The sequence below is a fragment of the Arvicanthis niloticus genome, chromosome 27, assembly GCF_011762505.2.
Source record: "Arvicanthis niloticus isolate mArvNil1 chromosome 27, mArvNil1.pat.X, whole genome shotgun sequence".
In the NCBI taxonomy this organism is placed as follows: Eukaryota; Metazoa; Chordata; class Mammalia; order Rodentia; family Muridae; genus Arvicanthis; species Arvicanthis niloticus.
In genome coordinates, this window is record NC_133435.1 from 16,202,161 (window position 1) to 16,218,105 (window position 15,945).

Consider the following 15,945-nt stretch of genomic DNA (forward strand, 5'->3'; position numbering starts at 1 on the left):
TCTTTGTTCAATGGAATGAGACACAATCTTTAGACACCATTGATCCTGACACCAGCTGTCAGTGTTCCTGTTTTCTGCAGTGGACAAAGCTAAGGAATTTGAATTAAAATTTAAAAAATAATCAATGAATCATAGGTTCATTCTGTCACTTCTAGCTTGTTTTTAAGGTTATAGAGGGCTGTTTGTTTTAAATTATTATTATTATTACTATTTTGTGTATATGAATGTTTTGTTTGAAATCTATATTTGTACACCATATGTGCAGATTGTACATGTGTTAAAATATCTCTGATTTGATTTTTATATCTATAACTTATCTCTCTGCTACTAAAAAAAATTGGTTCCCTGATGACTTAAATAAAATTATTTGCCTTATACTGTATCCATTATATTTATATATGCACATATGTACATATATATGTATTTAAAATAATACCAATATTATAATAACACCAATAATAATAATAATGCCAATTAGTAGCAATACTGAATTCATTTTAAAATTTATTTTTGTTCTTTTGTCTATATATCCAATATTTACAGCCAAAATATCAGAGTTTAAAGATCCATTCATTTTTATTTTGCGTGTGTATTTTGCCTGTATGTATGTCTATGTACCATATGTGTGTCTGGTCCCCATGGAGGCCAGAAGAGGGTATTGGATCCCCTGGGACTGAAGTCATAGATGGTTGTGAGGAAACATGTTGGTGCAGAGGATAAAAGCCAGACCCTCTGAAGGAGCAGCAAGCACTTTTAACTGCAGAGCATCTTCCCAGCCCCCAAATATTGGATTTTAAAAATCAGCTAATTTAACATTTTCTATGCCCTTCATGTGTCAAGAAGGCCTGTCATTAGAATTCTTTACACTCTTAATTTTAATGGTTTAAGACAGTAAATGTTACATTTATCATTGACTTACTTTGTTTCTTTGAGGAGGGCTCTCACTGTGAAGCCCACGCTAGGTCAAGCCTCCCGAGTACTCCTGCCTTTGGCTCCTAAGTGCTGGAATTACAGCTGCAAGCCATCACACCTGACTTTAGATTTGAGAATTTGGTTTTCTCTTACCACCCTCTAAAACATTTACATGGTAGCAAAATAAAAACAGTCAAGCAAGATAAGAGAACCATTATGAGGTAAATGCAGGTCCCTGGGGCTTCAGGATGAAGAGAGATTCAATGACATTTTACACCATGTGTCTGCAGGAATAAGAAAATCTTTATGTTAGTGTCTCTGGGACTATTATCCCAACCAGGAAATTAGCACTTCTCCCTCATTCCCCAGTGTCTCTAAAGCCCAGAGCTCTGTGTTCAGTCTCTCTGTGGTTGCCAACTTGTTCTTTCCCGGTGGTTTATGCAAATTGAGGGAGGATGGTTGTATTTGTTATGAATTCTGAATTTATTTTTATCTTGCCACAGTTCCCCTATAACCAGCTTTTATTTTTCCCCCATGACATTGGCTTTCTGGTTTATTTTGCTCCTGCTGGCTCCTGGTCACCCTGCCTTACATGGGCTATACATTCGTTCTCCCTGTGGTCTCCCCCAGAGCCCCTTGCCGTAGGGGACCACACCAGTTCTGGTGGCATCTTCTGGATTTGACAGGGACCACACCAGTTCTCCTGGCGGCATCTTCTGGATTTGTCTGACTGATTCCTCATGCTCTTGCTGTGCTTATGCCTTCAACCGTCTTCTAGAAGTTGAAGGTTAGATATGAATGGTGGATTAGATGCAGTTAAACTCTTTCAGGGGGAAGCCTAGGGAATGATGATTTTGCTTGAGTAACAGGAAATGCTTTTGTGTGACATCAATTTGAGGTCACTAGAGAGGCAGGATTGGGGACGTTCCTTCATTGCATTTAATGAGAGAGTTCAGTATGAGTTTTCTGGTAGATCCTGGTGTTTCTTCTCTTTTCTTAGTCTGCTCCTCTTCTGGGTGCTTCCTGGAATGGAAGAGATTGGGTTTGTTACTCAAGAGCTTGTGGTTGCATCAGCTCAGGCCTCTTCCACCCTCAGATTCCACCATCTTGATTCACATGCCCAATGCCTCTGACGACTTCCAAGATCCATCTTTGAGGTCATTTAGATGAGATACACTTTAATGTAGGAGACAGTAAAACAAAGAGGCAAAATGTAGGTTAAGGATCCTGTCCCCTGACAAGATGCACCTCCTTTCTGTCTGGCTATAGTCAGTTCTCCCTGTCAGACTCAACCATCCATGAGAACTGTTCTTGGTGCCTATGTTTACAGTTTTATTGTAGTGACAGAATATAAAGTTGTATGAAAGAGTCAGTATATCAGATGAGGTGGGGGAGGGTCCAGATGTAAGGTTTGTGGTCATGGAAGGTGTACTCTTAGAGGCATGGATGGTGAGATCCCCTCCAAGGGGCCTCCAAGAGGTGTGTATGACAGCTACTTCTGGACAATCAGGGATGCCTGCTTAAGTCTCTAAGGTCCAGAGTTTTTATCCAGGCTTCATCCCTTATGCCTACAAGGCTGACCTTTGATTTCAGGCTTCTACTTGAAGGCTCAGTCCATGCCTTTAACCTCTACTTCCTCTGAAGGTCAGAGGTTCTATTGTGTGCTTCAAAGTGTCAGCCATAAGTCACATTAGACAGTTTGGTGGCCTCATCCTCACAGGCAATCAAAGAGTGACCTAAGGATGTTGGAGGGGCCTTGACTTAATTTCCCAAATACAGAGGCCAAATGCCCAACCTCTCTTGAGTTTATTCTTCAGTATGAAGGTTCATTTGCTTTGGAACAGCTCCCAAAGGATACTCACCAGCTCCTGTAACCTCAGCAACTCACTGGACTCCTCTCTAGGCCTCAGTTTCTTCTCCTGATAGTGAATTGATGGAGCCAATAAGTCCTGAGATTTCCTGACTTTGAAATTCTTTATTGTAAGTTACACACCATTGGCTAGCAGCCTCCCAGTTGACCAAACCCCCAGCCCTGATCTTGATTTCCTGTAGAGAAGGAAGATGCTCCTGAACCATTCTGTAATCTCTTTTTATCCCTGGGTTTGTGTGGAGCCCAGTGCTCTGTCATCCACCTCTCTTTTTATTTCCCTGTGGTCTCTACATTATAACCACATAGCTTTTGTGCAGTGGTGTAATATTGATTGATTGGATGATGAGTCCCTCTGTAGATGACAGGCTGGGGAGCTGTCGGGTAAAGTGATGTCCTGAAGGTTTCTGCACAGGGTTGTGAAATCACAAAAGAACATTCACCAAGATGGCACCCCTTATAAGTAGAAAGAAGATTAGATCTTTAGGGATCCAGAAACCAAGTACTGGGGTGAGGGGCTGAACTGAGTTAAGATGGAAGGCATGACATTCAATAAGCCTGAGAAGGACCACAGGAACTGACAAGCTAGTGTGGGCTCCAGGCAACTTCAAGAAGGTTCCACATAACAGACAGTCACGAGCAATGGAAGGCTTAGGAGTCCTCCTCAAGCCTGGTCATCAAGCAGCCTATGTCTACTTGGCTTGTACATCACCCATTCTCCAGAATCCATGTCTCGTCAATGTGTGTGTTGGAACCATATCTGGGATATTTTTGGATGTCAGAGACAGTTATGCAAATCTTTTTGATCAACTCTTTGTAGTGTGCTTTAAAAAGGGAAGAAGAACCAGGAAGTTCCTAACAGCATTCCCTGTCACCTCTGAGTCACCAGACTAGCTCTTGGCAGTGTGTCCACATATGGTTCTAAAGTTTGCCCCCTAGCCTCTGTGGAGACATATTAGACCTTGGAGAACATTTCTGTGGCACATCAACACCAACCGTGAGTTCCTGTCCCTTCGGGCTCATGAGATAATCCGTTCTCATGAGATATCCATTCAAGAGCATACATCACATTTGTTATAGTTTCATTTTTCAAAACGATCCTTAAGTGTTTGCTTTCTGAAGACTAGGGTATCTGTCTTTAAGGAATCCAATTAACAGTTGGCCAAGTTTCCTTATGATGTATTCTGTGTATGTCCTGATTTGTCTGTCCATTTGTTTGTTTGACATAAGGTCTCATGAAGCTCAGCCTGGCTTTGAACCCACTATGAAGCTGAGGTTGACCTTGAACTCCTGATGCTTCTGCCTCCAGCTCCTTAGCACTTAGATTACAGGCATGGGCTATCATCATGCTTGATTTACGTGGTGCTGGAATCAAACCCAGGGCATTCTGGGAAAGCTTACTACCACCTGAATTATATGTTTAGTACCCCCATTTTAAACTTATTTGTTTTGTGTACATGTCAGTGGGGGAAGGGGTGCATGAACGCATTTGGTGCACAGAGGACAACTTTTGGAAATTAGTTCTCTCTTTCCACCATATGGGTCCCAGGGATCGACTCCAGTCCTCAGGATTGGCAGCAGATGTGCTTACCCGGACTAAGTCACCTCACCAACCCTGCTTCTCCCTGCCTTTAAAAGTAATTAATACAGCTGGGGCAGACATGGTCACACATGCCTTTAATTCCAGCCCTCCAGAGACAAAGGAAGGCAGATCTTTGTCAATTTGAGGCTAGCTTAGTCATAGCTAGGCTGTGTAATGTGTCCCTGTTTTCAAAACAAAAAAAAAGAATTAACAACGACATATTTTGAAAGGGTCACTGACAGGTTGGTTATGAGAGGAATAGGAGTTAGCTGCTAATCTGGCCCTGAGATTGTTGACCTACCTGCTTGCAAAGAAATTTTGTATTGGGGCTTCACTAGCCTTTGCAGTGGTAACAAGTAAAAACAAGAACAACAACAACAAACAAACAAACAAAAAAACCCAACAACAACCAACCAACAATAAACAAAAACCCCACAGTGAAATGCCTCTAATGTGTGGCTGTGTCTGCTCCACTCTTGGCTTCTACATCATCAAACACACCTCATCTCCTGGATTCTCAAGCTGCCTTCCTGTCTTTGATGTATTTCAAGAGCCTTTTATTATTATCACTGGGACCCTTTTCAAGGCTCCCCTGGGTTTCTGATGGCCCATACAAGTCTTGTTTATTCCGGCGGCATCAACGTTTGAGGCTCACTGTCTCTCTGGTGGGGCCTTCTCAGCTTCTGCCTCTGACTAAGAGAGATGGTTGAGAATTGCCATTGTCTGTGGATTTGAAGAACAGAGGTCCACATGTGTCCTCTCTTCATTTACCTTTATGGTTCTAAAGATTCCTTTAGTCAAGGAGGGCTGCCAACTTAATGTTATCTCAGTCACACTAATGTCTCTTATATGACCATACGTGTGCTCTAGTATGTATATATGCATGTGTTGGCATGAATGTGAAGGCCAGAATTCAATCCCAAGTGTCATTCCTCAGATGCTGTCTACCTTGTCTTTTTTGAAACAAGGTCTCTCAACCGGTAGGTAAGGCTGGCTAGCCAGTGAGCTTGTTCCTACTTCCCCAGCTCTGAGATCATAAACACACATTACCAAGCCCAGTTTTTTATTTGGTCTTGTTCTGACTTTTTTCTGTGGTTTCTGGGAATGGTCCTTTTGCTTCCCAGTCTTTTTTTTTTTTTTTGGTTTTGGTTTTTCGAGACTGCGTTTCTCTGTGTAGGCCTGGCTGGCCTCGAACTCAGAAATCCGCCTGCCTCTGCCTCCCAAGTGCTGGGATTAAAGGCGTGCGCCACCACTGCCCCGCCAAAACTTTTTTTTTTCCCCATGAGACTCGGGCGGAGTCGCACAGGAGGACTGGGATTCAGAGAGAGAGAAAGAGAGAGAGAGAGAGAGAGAGAGAGAGAGAGAGAGAGAGAGAGAGAGAGAGAGAGAAGAAGAAGAAGAAGAAGAAGAAGAAGAGGAGGAGGAGGAGGAGGAGGAGGAGGAGGAGGAGGAGGAGGAGGAGGAGGAGGAGGAGGAGGAGGGGGGGAGGAGGAGGAGGAGGAGGAGGAGGGGGGAGGGGGAGAGGGGGGAGGGGGAGGGAGGGAGGGAGGGAGGGAGAGAGAGAGAGAGAGAGAGAGAGAGAGAGAGAGAGAGAGAGACCGCGCCCTCTGCAGGCGGCCGCCTTAGCCGCTGCGCCACCGCTCGTTCACTTGCTTCCCAGTCTTAATGATATAGTTTTTAATCTTCTTAACAATGTGGCTAACTAGTAATCTTATCCCCCTTTGACAGATTAAGAGACTGAGTTTCAGATAAAGAAACACATGAAGCATCTCGCATTTGGAGTATAGCCATGCTGTGGTGCGAGCCAGGGCTCCGCACCCCCAGACCACCCTTTCTCTGTGCTTCGAGCTAGCCTGTGTTGGTTTAGTTGGTAAATAAGTTGCAGCCCAGCGTGCCTTGAAAGATCTCCGGGATAACCCGGAGAATGTACATAGCTTTGTTCTGTTTCAGGTGCACAACTTAGGGAAGCCTTAGTTGCTGCATTTAAAAATCAGAGACTGCTGGGAGCTGGAAAGACTGCTCAGCAGTTAGAGTAAGCAAGTGCTCTTGCAGAGGACCCAAGATTCCTAGAACCTACATGACAGCTCACCATCTGTAATTCCAGTTCCAGGAGATCTAACAATTTCTTCTGGCCTAAAAGAGCACCAGGCACATATGTGGTACATAAATGCAGGCCAATGTTCATATACATAAAATAAAAACATAATTTTTTAAAGTAGGGACTACTAAGTTAGAAGAACATAAGAAAGGTTAATAAGGAATTAAATATCCCTCTAAATTATTCAAAAATGATGTGAACTATCTTTTAGTAACATCAAAGAGAATTTTATATATAGCAAGAAGCCAACTGAGGATTTAAACTTGATCTTTAGACTAAACAGCCGGCTCAATGAAACCAGAAATTTCCTGTTTATTGGACTGATCAAGGTGAACCTTGCCACAGAGCCACTTTCTTGGCAGACTTGAAACTGCTGTATGTCTGATCGCATTAATTTGCTGGGTACTTGGGATTAGGGGAAAGTAGCACTGTTAACTGTTATCTTAGGCACACTTTGCACAGCATGCTAGCACACTCTCTGTATTATCTGCTCAAGAGGCAGCAGGGCTGTGTGTCAGTACTTTAATGTAATAGAACGTATTTGAGGGTTTATATTCTAGTGTGGTTTCAAGGTCTGAGAGAGGATCCGTCTCTCCTCTATCCCAGAACTTCCTAGGTACCCAACAGAAAGGCATGTCATATCTGACTAATGTCAGTCTCAGGACTTTCAGGCTTTCAGGAAAGGAATCTGAACAGAATCATTGGAGAGGGCTGTCCAGAATCTTCTTTTGATGTGGTTTTCCATTCTTGCAAAGTTATCTAGGCTTCTAATCACAGTAATGCAACTGTATTTGTTTGTTCCAACTGTGTGTAAGATAATATTTCTGACAGATTTGCTTAAATCGGTATATACCAGTAAAGACTCAAGAGCCGTCAAAAATGTGATCGGAGGTAGCTCAGTAGATAAAGTACCTTTGGAGCAAGCAGGGACTGAGTTTGGGTCCCCAGCACCCATAAAGAGGTGCATGGTCACACACATCTGTAACCTTAACAATGGGCACAGGGAATAGGTGGACCCCCAGGGCTCACACACACACACACACACACACACACACACACACACACATGTCCCTCCTGGCTAACATTTCCTATCTCAATTATTTGATTTTAGAATCTTTTCTAACATAGACTCCATTCAGTGACACCCATAAGTCCCTAAAACTCTTAATACTGTCATCTCACCATTGTCAACACAGCTTACATGCTCCGATGCCTTGGGTGGAGTAGGGATGGCTCAGTAGTCTAGAACACTCGATGCTCTTCCTCTTCCAGAACACCTGGCTTCATTTCCCAGGAACCACATCAAGTGGTTCACAATTACCTGTAACCCCAGCTCAGGGAATCGGATGCCCTCTTCTGGCCTCTGAGACCACCTGTACACATGTGGCATACACATACACAAATAAATAAAAATAAAAACAAATATTTTTTGATCTACATTAAGGAGGGAAAAAAGATTCCCCAGGAGGCCCCAAGCTCATCTTTAGCTAAAGACATAACATTCTTGTCACCTCAGCAAGAAGAAGGGCCTCAGCCCTGTAGTGCTGGGGACAAAACATATGTGTGGTTACCACTTCACCTTACCTTACCTTTCCTAAAACACAGACACAAAGTACACCTCATTGGCATTCATCCAGTGACCTGCAGGGAGGCAGCAGCTATGGAGAAACAGTACAGAGGGATTTTGGAGACCCAGGATGGAGAGGGTCTCCCAGCAACACGAAGGCAGAAGTGTTTTCACACTTGCTAGAGTAACTTAAGGGAACTAGAAACATGTTGCTTCATAAGCAAGCAGTGGCCTGACTCACAAAACGGTGGCAGTCCCCTGAATCCAATTATTAACAAACATTATAAATGGCTAAAGTGTCGATTTCTACAGCTAACACACAAGCATTGTATTGTTTGGATTGGTATTTCCTGTGACGTCTGTCTCGACTTTGATTTTTGAATTGCCAGGCTGATCTCCTGTCGGCTGGAAACAAACTCGGGTACTAGTTAAGAGTTCCCAGTCTAGAAATGGCTCTTGGAGGTTAGAACCCTGAGGATCAGAGAAGAATCTGGAACATGGTAATTATTTAAATACTCTGAGGGCTCTGCTAGGTTGTCAGAGTTAAGGATCACTGATGAGTTTTATTTTATGTGTGTGAGCACACTGTAGCTGTCTTCAGACACACCAGAAGAGGGCATCAGATGGTTGTGAGCCACCATGTGGTTGCTCGGAATTGAACTTGGGACCTCTGGAAGAGCAGTCAGTGCTCTTAACCACTGAGCCATCTCTCCAGCCCTCTTTACTGCTTTTTTTTTTTTTTCCCCAATTGTGCTCACCTATTGTGCTTCTGTGTATGTGCATGTGCACCGCAGCAAGTGTGGAGAGGTCAGAAGACAATGGTAAGAGTCAGTTTTCTTCTTCCACCGAGTGTCCCAGAGAGTGAACTCAGGTCACCAGGCTTCGCAACAAATGCCTTACCTGCTGAGCCCTCTTGCCAGCCCCCATGGTCCTAATTTATAAAGGAAAAAATTTTTTTCTAGCATTGGGAATCAAATCCGGGGCCTTTGGCATCTGTGCAGGCTAGTTTTATGTCAACTTGATGTGAGCTAGAGTCATCTGAGGAAAGGGAACCCAAACTGAGAAATTGCTTTCATAAGATCAGGCTGCAAGTATGCCTATAGGGCATTTTCTTAATTAGTGATTGCAGGAGGGCCTGGCCCACTGTAGATGCTGCCATCCTTGGGCAGGTGGTCCTGGGCTCTGTAAGAAAGCAGGCTGAGCAAGCCATGGAGAGCAAGTCAGTAAGCAGCACTCCTCCATGGTCTCTGCATCAGCTCCTGCCTCCAGGTTCCTGTCCAGTTTCTATTCCTGTTCTCTGTTCCTTCAGTGATGAACAACCATGTGAAGTCATAAGCCAAATAAACCCTTTCTTCCCAGGTTGCTTTTGGTTACAGTGTTTATCACAGCAATAGCAACCCTAACTAGGACAGCATGTGAGGCGAGCATCCGCCCACTAAGCTACATCCCTAGCACTCAGTTGGTTTGTTGGTTTGATTGTTTTTTTGAGACAAAGTCTTGTTATACATCCCAGGCTCTCAGAGAATTTGATCCTCCTGCAGCAGGCCTAGGGCTAAGATTACAAACATGCGCAAACATTCCTGCATGAGCTTTTGTTGTTTTCTGCTCTTTCTCCCTGGAAGTCAAGCAAAATGATGGAATTAAGCACGGTTGTCAGTAAGCACAGGCAAAACCAATCGCTATGACTACTGTGAGCTGCAGAGTGAGCTGTGATGGATGTAGGTGTGCTGTAGCATGCCTGATGTCTTCATGGGCTTCTCAGTTTAGATAGGGCTTTCCCCTCCCAAGCAGGCCAGTACAAATATGGTTAGAGATACTGTAAGCATCAATAGTTATGGAAGATTCCATTATTGTGCCATTATTTTAAGCACATTACCGGCTGTGATCAATAAAATGTCCCTTTAAGTGCCTATAAACTGAAACCAAGAAACGAGCATTCAGATCAATGTTTAGCCAGAGCTAATTATTTTAAATTGCTTAGAAAAGAAATCACAGCTCCTGAGAATATGGATGTCCTATTTTTGGGCCTGACATACTTATTTTAATACATGAAAAGAGTTACTTGCTCTCCGTTACAATTCTGCTGTTTTGTTTCAAACAATGATACAGACCTTGGTGAGGTCTGGGAGACAGTTCAGTCCTCGAAGATGCTTCGATCCCCAGAACCCATAGAACCACAAGAAGGAGAAAACAATACCCTCAAATTGCCCTCTGACTTCTGAGTCCCACATGAACACCATGGCATGAGCCTCCCCCCCCCCCCGACCCTCAATGTAAAAATATATTTTAGGAAACACAGTATCTTGTGTCTGGTCACACTATTAAACAAGAGCACTGTTGTGAGATAGACTTTTATGATTCTGCTAGGATTGCTGTGCTTTTCTGTCTTGAGGCCTATTCTAAGTAATTATGAATACAGAAGTGCAAACTTAACAGAAATCTGATTAGTCATGGTGATATATAAAAAAGTTGAATAGTAGTGTAATAAAAGTGATGAATATTCATTCTCATTGTGGGGTGATTCTTCCTGTTGGAGGGGGATTTTTTTTTAATATATAAAATACATAGTTAATTGCCTGTCTCAAAAACAAAAATGTAAGGGCCAGACATTGTGGTAAGCCCTCTGTAACCCAGGCATGGGAATGAGTAGGAGAGAGGCAGCTAGAGCTTGGGAGCCAGCCAGCCTATCCAGTCAGTCGTAAGCTGTGGGTTTAAAGACACTGTCTCAAAAAAAAAAAAAAAAAAAATGGAAAATAATGGAAATGACATTCTGACATCATCTTCTGACTTCCACACACATGTGCACAAATTTGCATAAGTAACACCACACACACACACACAGTCACACAAACACACACACACACACACCATAAAATATAAGCATTGAGAAAATCATAGGAGCTTGAGAGTTGGCCCCATGGTTAAGAGTGTGTACTATTCTCACAGACCCAAGTTCAGTTCCCAGCACTCATGTTGGGCAACTCTTAACTACCTGTTAACTTCAGCTTTAGGGGAATCTGATGCCCTCTTCTGGCCACCATTGCCACTGCATTCACATGCATACACCCGCACAACCACACATATACATAGTTAAGAATAAAATAATTCTTAAAAGAAAGAAAGAAAGAAAGAAAGAAAGAAAGAAAGAAAGAAAGAAAGAAAGAAAAGATGGAAGGAATCACATTACGACCAGCACTGGGTTTGTAGCTCATCCATAGAGCAATTGCCTAGCATGCATGAAACTTGGAATTCAATGCTCAGCACTATAAAAGCTTAATGAGAAATCACAGCAGAAGGGAAAAGAATCATTTATATATAGCAGCCTCCTAGCAAGTCTGTGCCAGTTATTTTGTCAACTGGCACAAGCCAGAGTCATCTGGAAAGAGCAACCTTAACTAAAAAGATGCTTCCCTCAGATTGTCTGTAGGCATGTCTATGGGACATTTTCTTGATTAATGATTGATGTGGAAGGGACCAGCTCACTGAATGGTGCCACCCCTGGGCAGGTAGTTCTGAGATATATAAGAAAGCAAACTGAACAAGCCCTGGAGAGCAAGCCAATAAAAGCACTCGTCTGTGGTCTCTGCTTGAGCTCCTGCCTCCAGGCACCTCTAGATAATTTGTTATAAACCAAATAAACTTTATCCTCCCTAAGTTGCTTTTTGTAGTGACATTTTATCACAGCAAGAGAGCAACCTAGGACCAAGTAATATCTTTTCCAGTTGTCCTTTCTTTTTCTTACACTGTTTTCACATTGGATAACAATGTTGGTAAAACCTGTTGTAGATACATTGTTGCTGTTGAACCCTAGCTGCATGGTTTTCTATTATTTCGTAATTATTTTAACTGTTTCTGTGATGTTAGACTTGATGGTTGTAACATTACACTTCCTTTTCCTAAAGTTCTTCAGTGTTTACACTTTTACAACTTAATAAAGCAAGTCATAAAACAGAGTGTCTGTGAGGCCAACTACAGCTGGGACAAAATCACATACAGCTGGGAAGGAGGTAGTTACCAGAGGCTCCCTGGGATCCAGGTGAAGATTCAATGACCCTCAGACTTCTTCTATACAGGAACCAACACTTAACCAGGCAGGCTCTTTGGAGGCTGCTTGTAAGTAGTCATAGTAGCTCTGATAATGGTGGCTGTTATACAATTGGTAACGTTTATTGACATCAACTAGACTGAGTTTCATAGAACATATAAAATATGGTCCTCCAATTTCTTGACCACCGGGAGCTGTCCTTTTATAGATATGGGTTTCTTTAACAAACTTTATTCTGGCAACACCAAGGCTACCCACAGAAAGACGAGACTTCAGATGGAATCAAGCATGTTTTGAATTGAGGTCATTATGAATTCAGGGGAATTTTGAGGGAAGAATGGGGATTTTTGGAGAGCAGACTATTAACAAAAGACTATTGCTGTGCAGTCAGGCCACCCAGCGGAAGGTAGTCTTTGTTTCTCAGGATGTGATTAGTATTACCTCATCATTTAATTTTAGCATTTCTAAAATAAGGAAACTTGCATCAAATCAAGGCAGAGGCAGAAGCCTGAGTGCCCAGTTTTGCATATATTTATATATACTTATGTATACACACACACAAAAGTAACATAGCATAACAAAAAGGGTAAAAAAAAATATCTGAAACAAACAGCTCTCCCATTGTTGCCTTACCTTGATCAAAATCTCTGCAAATATTTTGGAAAAAAAATGGGGTTTTCTGTGTTTGGAATTGAATCTCAGGCCTCATGCACCTTACCTCTGAGCTATACCTTCAAAAACCACATTTGCTGGAGGTGGTGCTTCCTGTATGCCTATAATTCCAGCACTGAGGCAGGAGGATTTTGAGCTCAAGGCCAGACCCCAATCTCAACAATAAAAATCAAATTATAATTATGTTCTGCCTATAGAGTGGTGTAGGAGGAACTAAGGTGGGAGGAGTAAGGGAGGCAGAGGAGAAGGAAGAGGAGGAGCTAAGAGAGAGATGGAGACAGAGAGAGAAAGAGAGAGACATGGAGGCTGATGTTCGCTTGTCTGTAGCAGTCAAAGGTAGTTGGTATATCTAGGTTGGGTATTGGGTTACACCTCTGATTGTAAGGGTATCTTGTTATTGATCATTACTAAATATCAGTTTGGATAATCTAAGCATTAGACTCTCATCTGTACCGAGTGTCTCCTGGGTGGCAGGGCTGGTGTCTCTGGCTGGCCATTTCTAGCTGCGGCATGCACGTGGCCTCTGGCCATGCAACATGGCAACTGAGCTAGGCAGAGACACTGCAGCTTAGATAGTCGGCTAACCAGTGGCCACTATTTTAAAATATTTACTACAACAGAGTGGAATATGTCAGGTAAAATTACTTCATAGCCTCCATTTTTCTGTTTAAAAAAATGTATATGGATGTCACTGGTCACTTCTGGACAATTCCATCCTTCTGATATTTATAGTTTCCTAATGGTGCTTTCTGTGATTGGACAATTAAAAAACTCAACTATCCATCTTCTGCACAATGGCAATGATAAATGTTGTGTCTATGCCATGCTTCCAGGGTCAGAGGAGTGAGCTGGTCCAGCTGTGATCCACCTTTGTCAAATAGCATCATGCTCCCTCTCTCCCCACCACACATACCTGAGTTCCTTTCTTCCTGGTTTCTCTGCAATTTGTTCATTTGGAGACAGTGGATGAAGGAGGTTAGCATGGATCATTTCATAGATGAGTGTTTGTCTTTCTTTCCTTAGTGGTGAAAGTGGTGCTGGAAAGACAGTTGCTGCCAAGTACATCATGAGCTATGTCTCCAGAGTGTCTGGAGGAGGTCCCAAGGTCCAGGTGAGTCTGTGGTGTAGTCAGGAGCTTCATTTGTAGATTTGACCTGGTGGGCATGGTGTTGTACACCTTTGGTCTGTTTGTAGCTTTGAAAAGAATTTATTTTGTACATCAAAGTTTGTGGAACCTAAATACATAAAAGGTGCAAAGAAATTGTATGTTGCAGTAATGACATGTATAATAATGAGCTCATACAAATCAATCAAAAAGGCCATGGTTCAAATGGAGAATGAGAATCATGAAAGACAGTTCAAATGAAAGAAAGTATAAGCTGTTCATCAAACCTGAAAAGCAGAGAAATTTTTATTTAAACTACATCAAAACTGGGACTGGAGATCTAGCTCAGTTGGAAGAGTGCTCCCTGAGTTCACAAAACCTGTTCCATGCCCAGCACCATGTAAATCAGGCAAGAAGGTGCACATCTGTAATCCTAGCATGTAGAGATAGAAACAGGAAGATTGGAAGTTCAAGGCCATTCTTGGCTACACAGCAATTTCAAGGCTAGCAAGGCTAGCCTGTTGAGTCTCTTTCAACAAAGCAAGCAAACAAAACCCCACTATATTATTATTATTAATCATTGTTATTATTATACCTATCAGATTGTCAGCGCTCCTGTTCTTATAAACATTGCTGGGAAAATGTTGCCAGACAGTTGCTTGTGTTACTGATAGGAACATTAAATAGCACAAGTCTATAGTGGCTATCTCAGTAAAATCTAGGAAATTACGCCACTTCTTCTTCTTCTTCTCCTCCTCCTCCTCCTCCTTCTCCTCCTCTTCCTCCTCCTCCTTCTCCTTCTTCTTCTCCTTTTCCTTCTACTTCTCCTCCTCTTCCTCCTCCTCCTTCTCCTCCTTCCTCATCATCTTCTTCCTCCTCTTCCTCCTTTTCCTCCTCCTCCTCCTCATTCTCCTCCTCTTCCTCTTCCCCTTCTTCCTCTTCTTCTCTTTCATCTTCTTCCTCTTCCTCCTCCTCCTTTTCTTCTTTTTCTATGTCTTTGTTTTCATCTTTGTTTTTGAGATAGCTATCTTACTAAGTTGCCAAGGATAGCCTTAAACTTCTGAACTTCCTCAGATTATAGGACTGCATCACCACACCCAGGTTTTTTGGTGCTGGGTATGGAACCCATCGTATAGCAGGGCCCTAGGATGCTGGGTAAGCACTTTGCCAGTTGAGCTATAGCCTGAACCTCACTTAAGGGTTTAAGTTGATCTCTTGAGCTGGGCATGTAGCTCAATGTTAGGAAGCTTCTCTGGCTGGACATGAATACTTCCCTAGTGTGCACAAAGGCCAAGGTTTCCTCCCCAACATAAGCTAAATGTAGTGATTACACAAATGTATCTTAGCACTGAGGAAATGGAGGCAAAGAATTCAGGGTAGAGTGGTTGAGGCCAGTCTGGGCTATGTGAGACTGTCTTTTAAAAATTAATAAAAGGGAGGAAAGCAAGAATGCATGCCTGCCATGCCTGAATCAGTTGTCTTGAGTTTGTTTAATCCCAGCAATAGCCTGTTGTTGTTGAACAATAACAACAACAGGCTATTCTTTTTAAGGGAAAGACTTCAAGATCTTTCCTTCCTGACTCCCTGAGAGAAACTGAGTATCATTTCTAGTTTGCAAACAGAAGGCTAAAAGGAATAGCAAAGATTCACAAACTCCAAATTCACTTTACAGAAAAATACAAAGTTTATATACAGCCCTGGGTTATAAAGGAGAGAGGCAGCTTAGGTATGGACCTATGTCTGATTGGGTGGGGAGAATGACCCAGAGTCTGCCTCTGTGCTAGTGACCATCACTCCCTGTGAAACGGGGTGCGCCCCTCAAGCCGTGTGGCATTCTGTCTGCTGGGATGTTCATTCGAGGGCCATAGGAATATATGGCTTGTTCCCATAGTCAGTTTTAGCACCTTCATCTAGTCCCATTTGCCATGTCCTATGACCCAGCAGCCAAACTGCAGACGGTTAATGTTGATTTTTCTCTTCCTGTTTTCCTTTGAGGACATTGATCCAGAACTCTTGGCTTCAAATTAGTCAGTAGCTCAAGAGCACAAGCCAGGAGACTTGTTATTTCTGGAACACATTTAACCATAGCATGTGAAT

At 42.7% G+C, this 15,945-nt stretch overlaps 1 protein-coding gene across 1 annotated transcript in view; it reads left to right on the forward strand.

Moving 5' to 3' along the window:
* Myo1e (myosin IE) overlaps positions 1–15,945 on the forward strand; it is a 191,202-nt gene that overhangs the window by 95,224 nt on the left and 80,033 nt on the right. Inside the window, exon 5 of the mRNA XM_076926187.1 lies at positions 13,767–13,854. Within this exon, the coding sequence (XP_076782302.1) occupies positions 13,767–13,854 (88 nt within the window). The remainder of the gene's footprint in view (positions 1–13,766; positions 13,855–15,945) is intronic.